General features: G+C 42.8%; 1 protein-coding gene across 3 annotated transcripts in view; it reads left to right on the top strand.

Annotated features, from left to right (window-relative positions):
- Positions 1 to 1,795: 1,795 nt before the first annotated feature.
- Positions 1,796 to 22,254, top strand: part of PIWIL1 (piwi like RNA-mediated gene silencing 1) — a 30,027-nt gene continuing 9,568 nt past the window's right edge. The window contains exons 1-12 of one of the 3 annotated variants that reach the window (XM_081842248.1): positions 1,796 to 1,812; positions 5,750 to 5,809; positions 8,281 to 8,379; positions 9,455 to 9,575; positions 11,086 to 11,211; positions 11,509 to 11,723; positions 12,158 to 12,279; positions 13,237 to 13,317; positions 17,825 to 18,022; positions 19,031 to 19,142; positions 20,895 to 21,021; positions 22,057 to 22,174. In XM_081842248.1, the coding sequence (XP_081698374.1) occupies positions 8,299 to 8,379; positions 9,455 to 9,575; positions 11,086 to 11,211; positions 11,509 to 11,723; positions 12,158 to 12,279; positions 13,237 to 13,317; positions 17,825 to 18,022; positions 19,031 to 19,142; positions 20,895 to 21,021; positions 22,057 to 22,174 (1,301 nt within the window). In that variant the 5' untranslated portion in view covers positions 1,796 to 1,812; positions 5,750 to 5,809; positions 8,281 to 8,298. Of the gene's footprint in view, positions 1,813 to 4,733; positions 4,845 to 5,749; positions 5,879 to 8,280; positions 8,380 to 9,454; positions 9,576 to 11,085; positions 11,212 to 11,508; positions 11,724 to 12,157; positions 12,280 to 13,236; positions 13,318 to 17,824; positions 18,023 to 19,030; positions 19,143 to 20,894; positions 21,022 to 22,056; positions 22,175 to 22,254 lie in introns of those variants that run through there. The other 2 variants (XM_081842247.1, XM_081842246.1) reach the window with 2 other exon arrangements.

Genomic DNA, 22,254 nt, shown 5'->3' with positions numbered 1-22,254 from the left:
GCAGTGCCTGAACTTTGGGACTCCCTGCTGAGATCAAGCAGAGACCTTCACTGTGCTCTTTTTGGTGCCTGCGAAAAACATTTCTGTTTAGGCCAGTGATGGCCAAACTCAGCCCTCCAGATGTTTTGGGACTACAATTCCCATCATCCCTAGCTAACAGGACCAGTGGTCAGGGATGATGGGAATTGTAGTCCCAAAACAGCTGGAGGGCCAAATTTGGCCATCACTGGCTTAGGCAAACCTAATCATATGCTTAGAAAGCCGAGGTAATCTTAATCTACATTATCTTTTTAATTTATCTGATTTCTTGATTCACTGCTCCATCTGGTGGGAGAGACATATATTGCTTCCTAGCCACGTGCCAAACTTAAAAACAGAAGCCAACCTGCTAGCAATTGCCAACCAGCACAGGCAATTAAGCAGGTGCATCACAGCCACTTCCAAGAACTATGGCTTGCTAGATGGTTTTCTTTCTCTCTCTCTTTCATTAAAAAAACCTGTTTCCCGTCCAAGCTGGCCATGATTAAGAATCAGATGCTGGCGTTTGTTTCTTTATTAATAGTGTTTTAAAGACTAATTGATTTATTGATGCTTTATTATTTTATATGATTTCTGCTTTATTTGTGATGCTCCATTATGTTTTATTATTGTTTATAAGCCGCTTTGGGATTCGTTTGAATGAAAAGCGGCATTGAAATGTCGCTTAGTCGTGTCCGACTCTTCGTGACCCCATGAACCAGAGCACGCCAGGCACTCCTGTCTTCCACTGCCTGCGGCATTGAAATACAATAAATCAAATCAAACATTTCCTTCTCCCTCCCCACCTCACTTTCCTTTTATGCCATGCCTTTTTAGATTGCAGTCCTGACAGTGATTGATTGATTAATTATTTGGGGTCGCTGAAAATAGAACATTTTGTTTTATTAACAAATAGGAAAAACTGTCCAATTAAAAAGATTAAGCGCTGCTATCGCTTCTAAATCCAGCGAACCTGAGGCTCTCTCTCCAGCGCGTCCGAAAACTCTGGGTCGCTTTGGTATCTTTCGGGACTCCTCGGTAGCTTTCGGTTCTTTCGCAGAGCAGGGTAAATACCGTACGCTTCCCAATGAGCCGCCGCCGGCTGCAACCGACCGGCTTCGGAAACGTTCGGCATCACATGCCTGTCAGAAGGAGCGGGAGGGACTGCGAGGTCACGAGGACCAATCAGAGCTCGGCGCGCTTCTCCCTCGCTTTCGAAGCTTTGCGAGGGAGAGTGATTCGTCGACGGAGTTCATCCGCGGAGAACACGCGCGTGGTGAAAAAATATTCCTAAACATAACGTCGTTATTATTTCCTACCTTTCTTTTTTTTTTTTTTGCGACGAGGAATACGACCTAAAAAATAAAAAAAGAGGATGGGAGGGGGGGGGTCCGCGTGAGAAAAAGGGCCAACGGTACCGGGGATTCAAAGGGCGAGGTTCGTCACGTGACGCGGAGTGATATTCTTTTCTTTGTGAGGCCCACCCGAATTCTCTTCACAAGGTGGAAAGAGCCGTTAGGGCGTCGCCCCGGTCTTCTTTCTGTGTGGGCGTGTCTTATTTTAGAGTTGTGGGCGGGGTCAGCGGGCACGTGCCCCCCCCGGGGTCTATAAAAGGCCGTTTAACCGTCGCACCAACGCCTTTTAGGAGCGGTTGGAAGGCTCGTCCTAACGTCTCCCGGGGCTCGGTCGCTGGTGGGCGGGACAAAAGGGGCCGGGGGCGCGGGGGTTAAAAAGGGGGCTGGGGGTGAAAAGAGGGGGTTCGACCTTCCTCAAATTACCAAGGCAAGTTCTCAGGTCTGCAGTGCCTCTGCACATGTGCAGAGTGCCTTCGTAAATCAAGTGTTTGTTTCGAGTTTTTGTTGTGTATTATGTGGGGTGGGGGAGTCGACGGCTCCCGCTCTCTTTAATTAATCTCTCTCTAAATTAATTTTTAAACAATAATTACATTCAGGATTTTAAAACCGTTGTTTCTGTTATCATCAAGCCCTTAAGTTATCAAGGCAGATAACTTGCCTCAGGCCTGCGGTGCCTCTGGGCATGTACAAAGAAAGTATTTGCTTTGGGTTTTGTGTGTATGAGTGGGTTGACGGCTTTCTTAGCTCCCACATTATTTGGGATTTGTTGGTTTGTTTGTTTAAAACCCTTTAATTACCAAGACAGGTTGTGGAATGGTGGTGTCTTAGGCCTGCAGTGCCTCTGTGCACGTGCAGAGTGTCTCCACTTCGTTAATGTTTCATTAGGTTAATGAAAAAAGGTATTAGCTGTGGGGTGGGGTTGCCCCCCTCCCTTTTTAGTTCCTGCATTATTTGTTGCCTTTAAAAACCTGTGTTTGTGTGTATGTATGTATGTATATGTGTGTGTGTGTGTGTGTATGTATGTATGTATATATATATATATATATATATGGATGGTTCCCTTGTAAATTGCCTTGGAAAACTTTAATATATAAAATTAGGGTCTAAATAATCTTTTTAAAAAAGAAAGCTCTGTTAGAGCCAGATGCATATTAGATTATTGGACCTAAATTAGTTATTCCTAAAGTGAGGGGGGAAAGTATTTGATCCCCTGCTAAATTTGCCCTTTGACGAAGAAATGGCCAGTCCATAATTTTAATGGTAGGTTTATTGTAGCTGTGAGAAACAGAGTAACGGGGGAAAACCCCAGAAACTCAGAAGACAAAAGTCATATTGATGTGCATTATAATGAATGAAATAAGTATTTGATCCCTTTGCAAAAGATGACTTACGGTAGTACTTGGTGGCAAAACCCTTGGTGGCAATTAGAGGTCAGACATTTCTTGTAGGTGGCCACCAGATTTGCACACATCTCAGGAGGTATTTTGTCCCACTCCTCTTTGCAGATCCTCTCCAAGTCAGTAAGATTTTGAGGCTGATGTGTAACTACTCGAACCTTTAGCTCCCTCCACAGATTTTTGATGGGATTAAGGTCTGGAGACTGGCTAGGCCACTCCAGGACCTTAATGTGCTTCTTGAGCCACTCCTTTGTTGCCTTGGCCATGTGTTTTGGGTTATTGTCATGCTGGAATACCCACCCTCAACCCATTTTCAATGCCCTGGCTGAGAGAAGGAGGTGCTTGCCCAAGATTTGATGATACATGGTCCCGTCCATCGTCCCTTCGATGCGGTGAAGGTGTCCTGTCCCCTTAGCAGAAAAACACTCCCAAAGCATATGTCCCCCTCCATGTTTGACAGTGGGGGTGGTGTTCTTGGGGTCGTAGGCAGCATTCCTCCTTCTCCAAACAGGGCGAGTTGAGTTGATGCCAAAGAGCTCGATTTTGGTCTCATCTGACCACAACACTTTCACCCAGTTCTCCTCTGGGTCATTCAGATGTGCATTGACAAATTGCAGACGGGCCTGTACATGTGCTGTCTTGAGCAAGGGGACCTGGCAGGCTCTGGAAGATCTCAGTCCTTCATGAAGTAGTGAGTTACCAACTGTTTTTATGGTGATTATGGTCCCAGCTGCCCTGAGATCATTGACAAATTTCCCCCGTGTGGTTCTGGGCTGCTTCATCACCGTTCTGATCTTTGCAACTCCACGAGATGAGATCTTGCATGGAGCCCCAGACTGACAGAGGTTGACTCAACAAAATAAAAAAATTCCTTCCAGTAGCACCTTAAAGACCAACTAAGTTAGTTCTTGGTATGAGCTTTTGTGTGCATGCACACTTCTTCAGATACAGTCAACAGAGGTTGACTGTTATTTTGTGTTTCTTCCATTTGCGAATTATTGCACCAACTGTTGTCGCGTCACCAAGCTGCTTGGCTACTTCGGAATCTGCTGGATTGATTGCTTCTGTCAACAGAACAGTACCTGTCTTTTGTAACGAGCTGGGATTACAGGTAAACACCTCTCCCTTACAGCAGGTGCTTCTAATCTCAGCTTGTTACATACAGTGAAAATACCGGGTAGCCTGACATCTGGCTGGTTGATAGGGGATCAAATACTTATTTCACTCATTATAATGCACATCAATCTCTGACTCTTGTCTTCTGAGTTTCTGGGCTTTTTCCTGTTATTCGGTTTCTCACAGCTACAAGAAACCTATTAAAATTATGGACTGGTCATTTCTTCGTCAGAGGGCGAACGGGCAAATTTAGCAGGGGAACAAATATTTCCCCCCCTCACTGTAGCTTCTCATTGATCTCAGTTTGGCGTACTATTACAATTAGTCATGATTATCAGTTTCTGTAGATCTACTGTTGAGTATGATTAAAATTGGATACATGTCCATGTATCTACTCTTGAGTTTACATTACAAATACAAGCAAACTTTTTTTCCATAATACTGTAGGGTTTTTTAAATGTAAACATTACACAGTAATATGCAGCAGTGTGTATTTTGTGTGTTTGAGTCATTTACATGTGTACTCAAAAGAAGTTTGATGGGACTTATTCTCAGGTAAACTGCAATCATGGAAGTACATCCAGTGTTAGTCATGTTTATTGATTTCATTGCGTCTGCTCTGGATTTAACTTTGACCCATTAATTTTGGTGGGTTTAGTCTTAAGTTGATGTTAGTTGGGCATAGCCCATGCATGTGTTTGTGATATTGAAGATGCTTTGTGTCCCATTAATTTAATACACATTTTTATTTAGTTTATATCCTGCCATTTGTTCAAAGTCTAGGGTGGGATATAATTTACTATATTGTTTGGATTTCATAATATATCTGGCAAACTCTTTTCTAGGATCATTCCAAAGAGACAAAACAAAAAGATTATATTGAGTTTATACTGTACATCTGACTTGAGAGTTTGTGAGTTCACAGTAGTTTCATCAGTAACCATCTCTCCTCTCAAAAGTAAGAGTATTGAAATCAGTACACTTACCATAAGGCATGGTTAACGTACAGTGGTGCACCCAAAAAAGATGGAAAACTCGCTAGACGAGTTTTCCATTTTGGAGGTGCTTCGCAAAACGAATTTCCTATGGGCTTGCTTCGCAAGACGAAAATGTCTTGTGAGTTCCTGTGGGTTTTTTCCCCTTCTCCCCCCCCCCTTTTTTCTAAGCTGCTTATCCGATAAGCCGCTAATAGTGCTAATCCGCTAAGCCATCAATGGGCTTGCTTCGCAAGACGAAAAAACCGCTAGATGAAGAGACTCGCGGAATGGATTCTTTTCGTCTTGCGAGGCACCACTGTAGGTCCTTCGATTTCAACAGATGACTTCTTACAGAGTGTATCCACACTTACCTTTTGCTCCATGTGTGACTTCTCTTGCTCATGACTTTCCCATGAAAACCTGCTCTTTAGAGCTGAAGTGCAACAAATGGCAATTCAGGTTTTCCACAGATTCTCATTTGTTGTAAACCATGCATGGGAAACATGGAGGAGATATCTTTACTGTAGTTGGCTACACAACAAAGAAACTACTTGTTGCTGTTGCTTTATCCCTAAAAACAGAACTTTATGATATTAAATATGATAATAATATAATATTCTACAGCTGCACTTGTGTCTGTGTCTGATATTGCATTCAAACTGGTGAGTGAATGGTACAGCAGTTGAAGAGGGGTTGGGAAATGTATGTAAAAATAAGAATAGAGAAAGCAGAGGGGGTGAGTGGAGAACGTGGAGTGAGGAGAAAAGTAGGAAAGGAGGAAGAAATAGGTCAGAAATCCAGAAAAAGGTAGTAACAGGTCTGGAGTAAACTTTTTAATGTTAATTTTAACTGAAAGTTTAATTTATATTCTCCCTTTTCTCAAAAGGAGCTCAAGGTGGTGTACGTGCTGCTTTTCTCCATTTTATCCTTGCAACAATCCTGTGAGGTAGGTTTTGGGGAGTGGAGGTGTGGTGAGCTGGCAGCTGTGGGAAGCACCTCCTTTGTGTGGCATAGGGTGAGCTGTTGGGGTAAGATCTCCCTTGTGGACTTTTGTGGGGCGGTAGGGTTCCCCATGTGCTGTTTCCATTTAATCTAACTTGTGTAAAATGAAGGTTACAATCTTCATACCAAAGCAGTGATAACCCCAAGCCTTTTTCGTCAGAGGTATAAGTGCACTCATTTCTACGTGAAAGGGAGTTTCCTTGAGTTATATATGGCTTAATTCTAAATAATGGGAGCCTTAAAATAGAATTTTATAAGCCCCATGGGACACAGTGTCTTAGAGCTAGGCATATCTGTATCTAGTGGTTTCTATAAATTCCAGTGAATTTTACTTTGAAGCCTCACAGCCTGCTAAATTAGCTTCCAAAAGTTGCTAGTTTAGATAAGAAATTGCTAGCTTACTGGGGGCTCGGCAGAAGAAGGATGTTAGAATTATGTCCCTCTGGCAGCCTGCTTGGTTTCATTGCGGAGGAAAATGACAATTTTAAACAGCAGCAGAAGTTTGAGTAAAGCACGGATTGATAGGTCGCCAAGTGGCAATTTTCAGCAGTGGCAGAGGTTTGAGTAAAATGAGCAAGGGGGGGGGACTGGGACCTTATGTAGGAATTGTGTAAGCTTTTTGGTGTTAGCTTCTAGGGCTGGGTGATATATTGTCCAAAACTAGTTTGAAGTCCCTTTAGTGATACTGGTTTCATAATTTGACCTGGCAATATATTGTGAATCACTGTGTGTTCGTGTGCTATGCAAAAGTAATAATGTGGGGAAAACCGTGAAACCATCCAATGCTTCTACATAGCTCCATCCTTTTTACAGACAGTGTGACATATCAGTATATCATGATGTTAAGCTGATGATCTATCGCGATGCTGAAAACCAGATATCGCCCAGTCGTATTATCTTCCTAGTTGTACCCATTGCTGCTATTTTGCTTTGTTAAATCATGTTTCTTTTAAAAAAGCAACCTTTACTCAAAATTCTGCCATTGTTTAAAACAGCCATTTTCCTTTGTGTGCTTCCCTTCTTGTTTTACTCAAAACTCCCATTCCTCAGATGCCTTGTGTGAGAAAGGAAGGACATGAACCTTTACATAATGTGTTTCACTCCTGGTACCATTAGCATGAAATTCCCGATTTAGTGTAGTAATTTAGATGATATTTTTATTAACAAGCAAAACCCTTGTATGTGCAACATCCGTCAACTGAACATAACCTTCCCTAACTGAATGAGCTAACTGACAAGCTTGCTCTTAGGAGTCTATTCATCTTAAAAGCATGCATAAATAAAAATAATAATAATCATGGTTTGTGTGTGCAAAGTGGGCTGCGGAATAGCAGAGGAGGGTTAATGAGAATGGTGTGCAGGGGAGAGTTGAAAAAAGAAAGGCAATAGAAAAAGTGAAGGTGGAAATGGAGTGTACAGGGGGTTGTGAAAAGGAAGTAGGCAGCATGGGGATGGGATTGAAGATGAAAGATCTGAAGTGTAGTGGGTGAAAAGCTAGCTTAGAAGTTGCATGGTGGGAAGGGAGAGTCCAATGGAGTTAATGTGGAGGGAATAGCAGTGGAGTTGGTGAGCAGGGGCAAAACCCCTAGTTAATAATGTTCAATAAAATGCAGCATGATTCTGGCCAGAATCATGCAGTGTGACGCTTTCCTAAAACAAAGTTAATAAAAGAATTTGCTACGATGTTTTAAAGATTTGGGTGCATAAACCAAAGCTGATTCACGCAAACAGGATAGAATAAACTTAATCTTAGAGGAGTCCACTCAAAATGCAAATTGCTGCGTACATATGCTGCTTTTTCAGTGCTTTTTAACATCTGACAAATTGGATAGTAAACTGAACAGTGTGCTGTCAAAATGAAATACAAGAGAAATGCTTTTATTTTAATGCAAAAGTGGTGAGAGCACATTTATTGCATCACAGTTTTGATAAAACTGATAAATATTAAACATATATCAGATGCTTTCTAGCATAGCACTTAAAATATAAGTTGAACATTTTTTCCAAATACCATGGTATTGTGTAAGCTCAGCAAACTATTCAGGGGCCAAGTTAACACAATTTTTTCCCTATAGGACAAAAAACCATGGGGGTCTTTTGAATGAGAAAAAAAGCTAATGTAGGGAAGTGACTAAGCAGCCCTTTCTGCATTTCCTCCACTGAAACCTTCAGCCTTTGTTTTGTGTTGGTTTCAGTGTTGGAGAAAAAGTATGAGACTATTAATCTGTAGTTTGCCCTTTATTTTTAAAGGATTCTTTGAGCATCTTCTAATAGTGCTCAAAGACTTTTCCATTTGTTGTCCAGAAATTAGAATGAGCCAGTGTGTGGCTTTAGCTTGAATGCTGGTGGATAATTTTTTTACCTTATTGGAATATGAGGGAATCAAAATGTGTCCATTTCATTTAATAATTGCAGCTTGTTACTTGAGCGACCATGTCTGGTAGAGCCAGAGCCAGAGCAAGGGGAAGGGCCCGTGGCCAGGAGACTGCTACGCCTACAGTAGGAGTACCTATGGTGAGTGTTTAAAAGCTTAAGGATTGGATATTTAGATGTAGGGAGTGTTGATTCATGCATAGTTTTATATTCCATTGCTTTAAGTTTTCTTTAAAACTTCTTTAAAAGTCATTGGGTGGTTAATAAAAATAGCCCACTGAAACTATTCCAGTGAAGCCTTGCACAGCTTTGACTTTGTGCCCAAGAGTCAACACAAGTGTTTTTATTTTCCATTTGTGGGCTTTGATAAGGTGTTCAATAACTCAGGTGACATAAGCTTAATAAGAAATGATACTCAGATTTTCAGAGTTACACTTCCTTCTCTGGCTTTCCTCTTTTTTTGTAAAGGATCTTTGTATGTCATCCTCATACCTTCCACAATGTTTTTCCTTCCCTTTTGTTGTCTGGCATGGTTGCTAGTGGCCAAAGGTCAACCCTCAGGGACAGCAAAAGAAGAAGAGGTAGACTGGTTGGATTGGTGGGGAGTGGGTTTAATACCATTGTTTCTGCTGGCTTGTTGGCCACTGCAGGTCCTTCACAAAAGGTTTTCTAGGAGGTTCATTCCTTGTGTCCAGATTGCTGGCCATATTATTGGAGCGGGTGGGTCTCCATGAGTCCCTCTGCACAAGAGTAGGAAGGAGCCTTCTTGCCTGTTCAGAAGCCATAGTATCACAGGCAGCTGTTGGTACTCAAGTCAACCTCCAGATTGGGGCCTGTCTGGAACTTTCAGCAGAGTCGTCTTCACCTAGAACAACCACCTAACCTTTTATAACCCACAAATCTCCCTGTCATGGGCAGTTTTAGGAGTTGAGTCATATATGGACGCCTCTTTCACCTTGTTACAGATAGGTAGCCGTGTTGGTCTGCCATGGTCAAAACAAAATAAAAAAATTCCTTCCAGTAGCACCTTAAAGACCAACTGAGTTAGTTCTAGGTATGAGGTTTCGTGTGCATGCACACGAAAGCTCATACCTAGAACTAACTCAGTTGGTCTTTAAGGTGCTACTGGAAGGAATTTTTTTATTTTGTTTCTTTCACCTTGGATATTCATGGTGAATGGCCAGCATTCTTTTCTAATCATTATTGAATTATCTAGGTTCAGGCACCTACCTATATGCAAACTGCAGCTCAGCAACCTGAAGCTGAGCCACCAGCTGAAGGAGAACTAATTGGGCGTGGGCGGCAAAAAAGAGGACCTGTTGCACCAAGATCGCAAGGTAAGTGCAGCAGAAGACCACTGTTGTTCACTTGTGTTCCTTTGGTGGTGAGAGAGGTTGGGGTTGGCCTAGGATGTGAACAACACAAGCACGCTGACACCAAACTACATACATTAAGCATAATAGAAACACCGCTACCCCACCCCACCCCCATCCATCTCCCCTCCTTCCACCCTCCTTTCTTCTTCTTCTTTTTCTTTTCTTTTTTCTTCTCCCCCTAATGCCTCAACAAATGAAATGGATTTGTAAAAATGTTACACGGAAAAAAAAAAAATACACGAGACATTACACTTACACTGTAAAACAAGAAAACCCTTAATAAAATATATTTTTTTTTAAAAAAAAAAAAGAAGACCACTGTTGTTCAAAAGAGCCTGTTCTCTCCATATTATGTTGCTGTTTGGATTAGCATTAGATTTCAAGAAGTTTCAGTTAGTGTTTAGCTTTTTCTGTTTTCTGCTGTGATACCGCCAGTTTGGATTTGCTATGAGAAGGAAGATTTACTGCTGAGAGTTTATGAAATGTGGAAATAAAACAAGTTATTTATTTTACAATATTTATATAATACAAGAGTTAAAATTATAATCTTGCAGTCCTAACCGCATAATCATTTGTGTGCAGTGCTTATATATCTATGCTTCAGTTTCAACATTGTCTGGTACTACCCCAAGCACTTATTGAAAAACTTCTCCCTTTGCTTCAGGTAGCGTTGAAAGTAGTGTTGGTACTGTGGGCTATCTCTAACCTTGTTGTTGTTTAGTCGTGTCCTACTCTTCGTGACCCCATGGACCAGAGCACGCCAGGCACTCCTCTCTTCCACTGCCTCCTGCAGTTTGGTCAAACTCATCCTGGTAGCTTCGAGAACACTATCCAACCATCTCGTCCTCTGTCTTCCCCTTCTCCTTGTGCCCTCCATTTTTCCCAACATCAGGGTCTTTTCCAGGGAGTCTTCTCTTCTCGTGAGGTGGCCAAAGTCTTGGAGCCTCAGCTTCACGATCTGCCCTTCCAGTGAGCACTCAGGGCTGATTTCCTTCAGAATAGATAGGTTTGATCTTCTTGCAGTCCATGGGACTCTCAAGAGTCTCCTCCAGCACCAGAATTCAAAAGCATCAATTCTTCGGCGATCAGCCTTCTTTATGGTCCAGCTCTCACTTCCATATATCACTACTGGGAAAACCATAGCTTTAACTATACGGACCTTTGTTGGCAAGGTGATGTCTCTGCTTCACTGCCTCCATTTCTTCCCCTTCTATTTGCCAGGAGGTGATGGGACCAGTGGCCATGATCTTTTGGTGTTGAACTTCAAACCATATTTTGCACTCTCCTCGTTCACCCTCATTAAAAGGTTCTTTAATTCCTCCTCACTTTCTGTCATCAAGGTTGTTTCATCAACTCTGGGTTGCCAAGAGATGCAGTGTTAAGATTTAGCTGACCGAAATTTCTTGCTGATACTCGGGGGGGGGGGGGCCTAAACAAGTGCAAGTCATGATGGTTCCTCCCAAAATTGCAGAACTTCAGATTTCAGCTGGTTTTCAAGAAATGTCATTGGGAGAAAGAGGTGGACGCCGCAGAGACTTCCATGACCTTGGCGTAAATACTCGTCAATCAATGGCACATGTTAAAGACTCTAAAACAGGTACACAATTCTAAAGCATACAAATGTGTAAATTATAAATACTACGCAATAATAAATATGGATGCTGTATTCCTTTCTAATTTAGCAGCTGCTCTGTTGAACTCCCAAACCACTATTTAAATTTCCAAGTTGGCAGAGAAAGCTAAATGAAGGCCAGTGTGGGAGGGGGAGGAAAGGGAGTCCAAGGCTCACCATGCCTGTATTAAATTCCGGTGGGGCTCTTGGAGTTCTGTTCTATGACTACTAACTTCTCTGCTAGCAAGAGATGGCTGATAGCAGCTGGATGCCTTTCTTCAGGTGCTTCAGGTACTCTGATAAAATTAAGCACAAACCATTTTCGGCTGACTTCTCGTCCACAATGGGCCTTGTTCCAATACCACATTGACTACAATCCACAAATGGAAGCCCGGCGTCTTCGTTCAGCTTTGCTGTTTCAGCACGAGGACCTAATAGGGCGGACACATGCTTTTGATGGGACAATTTTGTTCTTGCCAAAGAAACTGGAAAACAAGGTATGGTGGCTCTAAAGTTCTTAAAATCTAATTGTGCCTAAACTTTCTAACACAATAGTCACACTGCATCTTCTACGCTATGTGTGCTTTTCACCTTGGCTCTGAAGTTCAGGGTGGTCATAGCAACAAGCTCAAATGGCTTGAGATGTGTATTCTGTTTGCTGCTGGGTGCTTTATTGGTTTATGCTGTGAACACATTTGCAAACTAGAGAAACTTATGAGCACCACATGTCAACTAAAACCAGGCAAACACTGATAGAATGCTTCTTTGAGGTCTAATTTTGCTGGGAGGTGGGTGAGGAAAGTATCCTGTGGGTACCAGGAATGGACTCTGTGGGCACAGGCACCAAATTGGCAACAACCACTCTTAAGGGTTGTCCCCTTGATGTAAAGCAAAATCTTAAGATATTTAACTTGTCACTTAATATTCTCAGGTTTCTGAAGTGTTTAGTCAGACCCGACAAGGAGAGACTGTGAAGATTACAATCACTTTAACCAATGAGCTGCCATCTACTTCACCTACATGCCTACAGTTTTACAACATTATTTTTAGAAGGTTGGCTTTCAGTGTTGATTTCCTGTGAAAGAAAGTAATACTAGTGATGGGACAGCAGTATGTTTATTTTGATAGCTCATATTGGTCTTCTGTTTGTGGTGAGCCAGATTTTTTAATGCACTGTAAGTCAGCTAGCTTTATTACTCTGAAATACTCTCCTCCACTGAGTGGAGTGAGTTTTTCCTATTTGCTTCTGTAGGCAGGGCCATACAAAATCACCTAGTTTTTATCCTGCTTGCTTTATAGTGACAGTGTGTTGAAAGAACCCCTGCTCAGTTGATGCTAGCTTCTTCAGGGCAACATCCTGGATAGATGCTCTTCATTGTGCTCCAGGGTGAGAAGGGAGTGGGCTGCTTTAGCTGTCTCTCCATTTTCTGGCAGTAGTACACTTGACAACCACATGTTTTGTGGATTTTTGGTATTGGTGACATGCTCCTCAACAAAACTTATTGCTGTTGCTACCTTTCAGGTTCTCCATAACAGTGTGGTTGGAAGGAAATGGTTGTGGGGATGATCCTAAGTGTTGTTGCCTGTGTAAAATCTATATACAGTGGTACCTCAGATTAAGTACTTAATTCGTTCTGGAGGTCCGTTCTTAACCTGAAACGGTTCTTAACCTGAAGCACCACTTTAGCTAATGGGGCCTCTCGCTGCTGCCTCGCCACCACCGCGCGATTCCTGTTCTCATCCTGAAGCAAAGTTCTTAACCTGAGGTACTATTTCTGGGTTAGCGGAGTCTGTAACCTGAAGCGTATGTAACCTGAGGTACCACTGTAAATCTGACTTGCCACATAAGAAGCACTTAAACAGAACTGAGGTGTTCTTTTCTATAAATGTTCAAGAGAGACTTGTGGAAAGACCTTAGCCAAACCATGGCAGAACCTATATTTTAGGTTCTATGTTGTGGATTGGTGGCACTGTTATTATCTAACCACTCCCAAATATTTTTTTCCCCAGGCTACTGAAAATAATGAACTTGCAGCAAATTGGACGAAATTATTACAATCCAAGTGACCCAATCAGTATTCCCAAGCACAGGTAATGAAATAGAGCTTAAATGTTTTGGTGCTCTCGTAACAGATTTTCAGGTCAGCCAATTTTTACTCTACTGAACAGCTTATTGTGTGTCATTCCTATTTTGGATAATGTATTTTTTTTGTATCCTGTACTTAAATTTTATGTAGTGTACTTTGCACAGTAATATGTAGCATAGACCAACAACTGTTTTTGCTTTGTTATGTTCTGTAGATAAGGTCATATACTATAGATCAGTGGTTCCCAACCATTTTGGTATGGTGACCAACAAATGCAAGTTGCCTTGGCAAATTGCCTTGGGTGACTCATTGATTTATTGTCACATGTATTGCGTGTCGAGACCCCGCAGCCACCCCCTCGTTGGGAAATAACTCACACAAGGACACAGATATTAGGTTTATGTTATTGGGCAAATTTTGGCCACAACTTTATTGAATTACAGAATGTGAGCGGTATTGGCTTAGGCATTGATTGGATCTGACTATATCTGACTCCTGCCTGCTGTGCAGGAAGTCCAGAAAGGGTAAGCCACCGGTAGGGGGAGCCCTGTCGATGCAAACCAACTGAAGCTCCCCCTGGTGTTCCCGTCGGGGTCATGTCAAGCCCCTAGCCCCCAGCCGGGCTTCGGACAAGATCAACACCCCCGGATTCCTTTAATGGAATACCCTTAAGCATGGAGGGGCAGGTGATGGCCACACCTCCCCTCCCCCACACAAGGTCAAACAATACCTAACTGCAACCCTAACAAAGTTGTGACGATTGCTACGAGATAGGTGAAAACCAAGTGGCCAGTGCCAGTTTGCCAAGTGGAAAAATTCCTACCGGACCCCTCAGACAACCAAGGCGACCAACCGAAGTCCATAGCAAGGCCAGTGCCTAACCTGCAAATAGGGAGGGAGGGCGAGTGATTGAAGAAGCGAGCCAAAGAGGAACTCCTCTGGCTCGCTCCTCCATTTAAACTGTCCCGGCCACGCTCCCCCAGCCAGTGGATTGGCTGGCTGGGCTCTGGCCGGGATCCCCTGGGCAACGGGGGACAAGGTCCCCCGCCCCCGGTGGGGAGTGGGTGGCCACGCAGTCCACCGCAACTCCTCCCCACTGGGAAGTGGAGCGGATTTGTGGACCATAGTTCTTTGGCAGCTGTTGGTTTCACACTTAACTCATAACTTTTTGTTGTAAGAGGGATGGGATGCCTTTGGTGCCTGCACATTAGAAGCAAGATGTAATAGCTGCTTAAAATCATAGGTGCCAACTCTCCGAGGCCCAAGTACCCACAAAATTCCCCATGAAGGGACCAGGCACCCACAAATTTTGGTGCCAGGGCCATTCATGCTGCATGGCACTCACGGACCCAAGCCGTGGGGCTACTTGGCACACCTGCTCAAAATAGTTCTGAGCATCTTGTGAACCACCACTGGATGTGCTGTCAGAGAGCAGTTCCCAAGTGTTAAAATTTAAGATTTAAGACTTTCTGATATTAGATTACCAGTATAAATACAGCATTATAATATGCAAATGAAACTAAGTTCTAAGATATTCATCATACCAGTTAAAGGCAATGATCATTTTGGATTAACTGAAGAAGCCAATGACCCACTTGCAGGTTGCATCCCACAGGTTGGGGAACACTGCTGTAGATAATGCAGCTTTTTCATCAGCCTCTTCTGAATAACTCCCATTGCTGAAAGTGGAGTAGGTTATTACTCCTCCCATTTGCTGTGCTTCTTGGTCTACAGTGAGGAGCTTCTCCTTGTCTGCCTGCTTCAAAGCAGTGAGGCTTTCACACAGTTCCAGCTCTGAACTTTTATGTCCAACATCTGCACATGTAGTACTGTGTGACTCAAGAGCCACTGAGATAGAACTCTTCACTGTTGTGCATGAGATAATTGGTAAGGGTGGAAGTTACTTTTGCAAGGATCTATGGCTAGAGTTAGGTGTGCACTTGTCTTTTATTGTCTACTTGCAACAAAGATAAATGGTCACCATTGCACATGGTGGACTACATGTTTACTTTTTAGAAATGCATTTCCAAAGGAATGTATTCTTTCAATTTTTTTCCTATTAGCAGTTAGAAGACAGTGCTGACTGCAAAGATGTGTATGTGGGTCGTAGGATTTTCTATTTGAGCCTATTTAGAAAATTAATTATGGAAATGTTTGAACATGTCTCTGTTGGAAGCAGGCAAGTGTACCTTCAGGATATGGTGATTATTGGGGCATTTCTGTTTTTTTGAGTGGAAGAACTGCAGACATTCCTGGATGGGATTAACTGTATCTGGATCATTGCCAGTTTGTGTTCAGACATGAGTTTGGGACTGAATCAACCTTGGTTACCCTGATGGATGACCTTTGAGAAAAGGGCAATGGCCTTTAGTACCACTGTCCATGGTATCCTTTTTGAACAGACTATGTTCAAAATGGGGGCTGGGAGGGTTATTGAGTTGTTGTCGTTTTGATTGTGTATTTTGATTTTATTCTGTGAACTGCCCTGAGACCTCTGTGTGCAGGGCAGTATATAAATTCAATAAATAAAATAGGTGGGATGGACATCAGTGGCACTGCTATGGTGGCTCTGTTCCTAACTGCAGGGTTGGGAATGAAGTGTTGCACTGGGAGAGTCTCTTTGAGGGGCCCTGGCGTTTATGCAGTGGGGTGCAACAGAGCACTATTTTGTCCCCAGTGCTATTCAACATCAATATGAGGCTGTTAGGAGGGGTAATTAGGAGTTTTGGAGCAAGTTATCATTGGTATGCTGTAGATAACAGACTATTTCTCATTACATCTGTGTCAGGAGAAGGTTTGCAAGCCCTAGACAGATGCCTAGATCTAGGCCATGGTGGACTGGTTGAGGGTCAGTTAAACAGCTTGGGTCCTGAAAAGATAGACTTTCTGGGTAGCTGGTTACTATGTCCAGGAGTTGGGTCAATTGCCTCTTCTGGATGGTGTGCTTCCTTTAAAGCAGCAGGTATGCTGTCTGAGGGTACTTCTTACCATGTTTCCATCTCTTCCACTAGAGGTCCAAGTGAATTTTGTGGCCTGGAGTGCTTTTTTACCAGCTGCATCTGGTATTCCAGCTGCAGCCATTCCTGGATCTCAACAGCCTGACCATGCAGGGTAACTTCAAGGCTCTATTGTAATTTGGTTTATGTGGGGCTGCTTTTGTATTTCATCAGAGAGCTACAGCTAGAGCATAATAAAACAGCAGGCAAACTGGTTACAGGAGCAGATTACTGGCAACATCTTAGTCCACTGCTGAGTGAGCTGCACTGGTTGCCAATTTGCTTTTAGGCTGGTTCAAGGGCTTGTGTTAATTCACGAAGCCCTAAACAGCATAGGCCCAAAGTTCCTTAAGGAACACCTGATCCCTTAATATGTCACCTTTGGCACTTAGAGTGGCTCCTTGTGCCTCTGAGGTTTGATTGGCTTTTAGTGTGCCTTCAGTGGGGCAGATTCTGCCCTGTGGAACTCCCTGCCAGTCGAAGTTGAGCAGGAGTTGTCTCTTCCTTCTTTCATGTACTTTTTGAAAACTGCTCTGCACTTTGAATTTTTATTTAAACCAACCAGCATCTGTTGTTGTTGTTGTTTAGTCGTTTCCGACTCTTCGTGATCCCATGGACCGGAGCACGCCAGGCACTTCTGTCTTCCACTGCCTCCCGCAGTTTGGTCAGACTCATGCTGGTAGCTTCGAGAACACTGTCCAACCATCTCGTCCTTTGCCGTCCCCTTCTTGTGCCCTCAATCTTTCCCAACATCAGGGTCTTTTCCAGGGAGTCTTCTCTTCTCATGAGGTGGCCAAAGTCTTGGAGCCTCAGCTTCACGATCTGTCCTTCCAGTGACCACTCAGGGCTGATTTCCTTAAGAATGGATGCGTTTGATCTTCTTGCAGTCCATGGGACTCTCGAGTATCCTCCAGCACCATAATTCAAAAGCATCAATTCTTCGGCAATCAGCCTTTTTTATGGTCCAGCTCTCACTTCCATACATCACTACTGGGAAAACCATGGCTTTAACTATACGGACCTTTGTTGGCAAGGTGAAACCGGCATCTACTGAGGTTTTATTTGTTTTTAATTCTGTCAAAGGCAGGTTTTATTGTGTTTTGTATGTTGCAACCTGCCTTGTCATTTATTTTGAAAGAGGATTATATGTTTTCAGATAAAATTTTGAAGATTTAGAATTTCAGAAATAAGGAAAGCATCTTTGACTTCATGACCTTTGGAATTGTGTTTCTTTTTGTTGAGTGGCAGATTCTACAAAGCATGATTGTAACTACAAATGAAAAGCTTCTCCTAAAAATTTCCAGTTGTATTCTCAAAGTGTTGGCCTGGTTCCTATGTAAAACCATGCCATAGTTAAACCAGAGTACAGTACATAAACAGATTGTGATCTGTTAACTGTAAACAAACCATACTTGACTTACTGGGCAGGGTTTAATCAAACAAAGCATCTCTTGCAAATGAGGCCACTGAATGGCAATTTGTGATATGACATTCTGTCCTCTGTCTGTATGGCAGGTTGATGATTTGGCCAGGTTTTACAACTTCCATTCTGCAATACGAAACAAGTATCATGTTGTGCACAGATGTGAGCCACAAAGTTCTCAGGAGTGAAACTGTTCTGGATTTTATGTATTCCATGTATGAGCAGGTGGGAGAACAGCGGTTCAGGGAAATATGTGCTAAAGAACTGGTTGGCTTGATTGTTCTTACAAGGTAAGATTTGTTTGATCATTTGCCGGGGGGGGGGGGTACTTATACCTGATCTCACAGAAGGGAATTGTAGCCATGCTTGTAGTACCTGTTGTCTAGATTGTGTATAGAAACAGTTGGTTGCTGTTAATAAATGGATAGTATTGCTTTACTTGGGTTTCCACTGTTCCTACTTATTTTAGCACAGTATATTTGAAAGCAGTGAACAGTTTGCTAAAGAGCACATAGTTGAAAGCACTTAAAAGGGTATTTACTGGTCCAAAATCTAAATAAGTGTTTCTGTTAAAGGAGCAAAAATAGTGTTTACGATGTGCATACATTGCAAGGTGTATTGCTTGCTTCCCTGACTTAGTCTTCTGCCCCCTGAAGGCTTTTTAGCAGAGTTCTGGTAATGTTGACGCAGGGCTGATTGAAGTATATTCTACTGTAAGCAAAAGGCACAAAGTTACTATTACCCTCTGTATGAAAAAATCTGACTTCAAATAAAGCAACTTAATTTAGTGATTGTAAGGGAATTTTTACCCCTTTGTGGGCACTTTGCTTATACCTGGGATGGAATGTTGACCTGAAATGCTCTTTCTGTCATAAATCTCCCCTATCCTGCTGAATTAATATAAATTCTCCATTCGTAAAAGAGGACTTCCAAGGTGGGCTACCTCCTATTTGCTCCAGGGCTTTTCTGCAAATTTGTCTGCTTGTTGTAGGAGTTTCTCTTCAGAGTTTCTCTCTATTTCAGATTTGGGCAAGTATTTCTGATAGGAGTTTTAAATGTTCTGACAATATCCTTTTTCTTTTCTCCAGCACTTGGATAAAACAATCAACTGAGAGAGGCTTTATTTCAAATTGAGTTGGGGGGCCTGAAAGTATCACCATGTCACTTTTCCTGTTATGCTAAGGCAGTTTCCTGTCTGATACCGGGTCATTTAGTATTGTTAACAGTTTTTTGTACAATGTTTTATGCTGAAATCACAAAGGAAGCAAGATTAACAGAACTTTTCAAAACTTTGCCAGATATAACAACAAAACATACCGAGTTGATGACATTGATTGGGATTCCAATCCCCAAGCTTCCTTTAAGAAGGGAGATGGAACTGAAATCAGCTTTATGGACTACTACAAAATGGTATGATACATTGGCTTCCACTGTGTTGAACCTTCTCATTAGCTTTTCTAAAGTTAAGATTTGCAAAAAGTACTCAGTTTTGTTTGTCTTTCTTTTTACCAGTTAAATAATACAGTGAACTTAGCTATTTAAAGATATGGATCTTGAACTGTAGGCAAATACTTGCGACCCCAAAGGCATGTCTTTTGCTACTGTTTATGTGAGAATCCAGAAATAATTTTGAGAGGAAAAAAGGGGTGTGGACTTCTATAGTCTCCATATTCAGTAGATTGCCTTGCCTCTATAGAGACCCCATGTCCATTTTCTACCTCCTGTACAGGCGGATCTGTTTCATCTCATCCCCTTGTCTCCCTTTATGTAATTATTGGTGACGTAAAGTATTGGTAGGCTTCCAGTCAGGGTGAAATAACAAATTACAAAAACTATAGGGTTGACACTAAAAATGGCAGCTTGGTGTTCCTGTCTTTGCTCTGAAATGTGTTGTTTCACTGCTCCTGTTTTTTGCCATTGGCTGCCTCTGGCAGATGTGGGGCTCAGTAGCATGTTGGGACATGAGATGAGTGAAACTATATTGCAGGGTTGCTGCTTTTTCATAAGCCCCACTCTGGTCCTTTCCTGTACATCCACAAATGATATATTTTTAATGAATATACTGAGCATCTCCAGTATTTGCAGAACTTACTTTAGTGGCTGTAGGGAGTTTATTACTATTGTTACAAAAATTGGGTGCTACCCCCCACTCTCTGCTAAGCAGTAGCAAGATTCCAGGGCGTTCCGGGCGCTCACTCAGGGTTTCTGCTCAAGAATTGAAGGTGCAGCAGAGACTGTCATAGCTTTAAGAACTGATTTATTCACATATTTACACCTTCAGTCTGCATAGAGGGAGGCCAGAACGTATAGCATGGTCATCTCAGGCAGGGTTTGTTCCCCATAGCACTGGAGCCAAAGGCATCACTCCCAGCTAGCCTTCAGCCAAGATGGATCTCAATGTTTGTTCTCCAGTCTCCCCCACACACCATGCTCAAAACAATCTTGTCACCTCATGCCCAGTTACCCTGGCAATCTTGTCTGCCTGGGCTCAGGTTTCCTATTAGATGGGCTATCAACACCTTTTGTCATATTAACAACCTCTATCCCAGGTGAGGCCCTGACTTGGAAAGAAAGCTTTGTGTTTTTCCTCTGGTCTGCAATCATCCCTTCAATACTCAAATAATCAAAATTCTGCCATTTACTAATTTCTAGCATTTAGGGGGTTCCCCCGAAACTCACAACACTATAGATTGTACAGATACTTTTTGGGTGGTGGCTGTTGTTGTTTTTTACTTGGACTTTATATTCTGCTCCATTCCAGAGGCTCAGGGCAGATCACAATATATTAAAACCAAGCACAGTTCATTGTGTTGGACCTTGCCAGGTGATCTAGTTCCACACATTTTCTGCCATATAGGGCACCCTGCAAAAGGTTACAGTGCAAGGCTAGTTTGGGGAGGGAAGAGTTCTTTTTTTTAAATAGGCCTGTTCTATTATTTAAAGGATGTGAAACTAATTTTCTTTTTTTCCATTGTGGCATGCCACTCAGTGGGTCCTAGCATTATGTTCTGTGTTCAGAAGTGTTGCAGCTGCTATCATCTTCCGTTGGCCATATTTATGATATTGTGGAACCTGCATCTCTCCATGTGACACAGCTCCTTCTGACTTCATAGTCAAAAAGTTTTGCAAAACTAAATTCTACATGATGTGCTTTTAATACAGCAATATAGCCAAGAAATCAAAGACCTGAATCAACCACTTTTGGTGAGTCAGCCGAAGAGGAAGACAGGCCCAGGAGGTGTCATGGCAGGTCCAGCCATACTTGTTCCTGAACTTTGCTACCTTACAGGTATATTACAATTAAAAGTAAGCTTTCTGTCATGTTATCTGCATCTCAGTATTTTTAATATTTACTTGGGAGTACAGTCATACCTTGTACTGTTGACACCACTCAGCATAGTTCTGGTAGCTAAACTATGGATGTAGTGCTGATAGGGTCCTTCACATTAACACTCACAGGAATCTTACAGTTTCATTTGTAGCAGTTGGATAATAAATGAGGTGCTTGTGGGGGCGTGCGAGCGCATGGACGCACAGGGAGAACTGAATTTAGTTAACTATTGCCTAGCTGTATATTTGGATAAGAAAGAGTGGCTTCTGTGTTATGGTTACCAGATTTTTTTCAATGAATCTGGGGGCACTTTCTTTCTTTCTTTCGAAGCTGAGTAGCAACAAGGAGTCAGTAGTGGGGATGGAGAGGCAAAAGACCCTGGGCCCAAGCACACATGCATATCCAGAGCCTTCCCCGCTGATCTGCCCCCTTCCCCCTTTGTTTTGACAGATCGAGGGAGGCTCAGGAGTCGTGGGTAGGTGAGCGTTGCCCAGGAGGGGCACAAGGCACTGTTTCTCTACCAGGCAAGGTGCAAAGCCCTTCTTTTGCACCCTGTGAAACAAAAATGCACAGTTTTTAAAAAACTGGGCAACGGTTGGCCGGCCGCGACTCCTGAGCCTCCCCCGATCAGTCAAAACAAAGGGGGCAGGGGGCAGGAGATCTGTACCGCCTGACGTCCCCGGTTCCCCCTTGGCAGTGGCAGCGGCAGTCAGATGCCTGGAGCCAACCTGGTAGCACAGTTGGCTCTGGCTGGCTTCAGGAGCTGCTCGTTGTGTCCCCATATGTTGTGTCTTTTCACAACAGTGAGAAGCTCTTGAAGCCAGCCAAAGCCAACTGAGGCTGCCGCTGTCACGTTTCCCGGGGACAGATTTGCAAATCTGGGGACATTCCGGGGACGGAATTTGTCCGGGGACAGATTTGCGAAACCGGGGACATATGGTAGCCCTATTCTATGTGACATTTTGCCTTAAATAATCTTTTTCATATTTGTAGGCTTAACCGATAAAATGCGAAGTGATTTTACCGTTATGAAAGACTTGTCTGTTCATACAAGACTTGCCCCAGACCAGAGAATGCGTGAAGTTGGAAGGCTCATTGATTACATTAACAAGTACGTTACTTAAATCATATTCAGATAATAGTTGCACAGTGTTGATTTGCTAAGAAACATGAGCCTGCTATTTCCCAGAA

Source organism: Podarcis erhardii (assembly GCF_964252035.2).
Source record: "Podarcis erhardii genome assembly, chromosome: 15".
In the NCBI taxonomy this organism is placed as follows: domain Eukaryota; kingdom Metazoa; phylum Chordata; class Lepidosauria; order Squamata; family Lacertidae; genus Podarcis; species Podarcis erhardii.
This window is presented reverse-complemented; position numbering and strand designations above follow the sequence as displayed.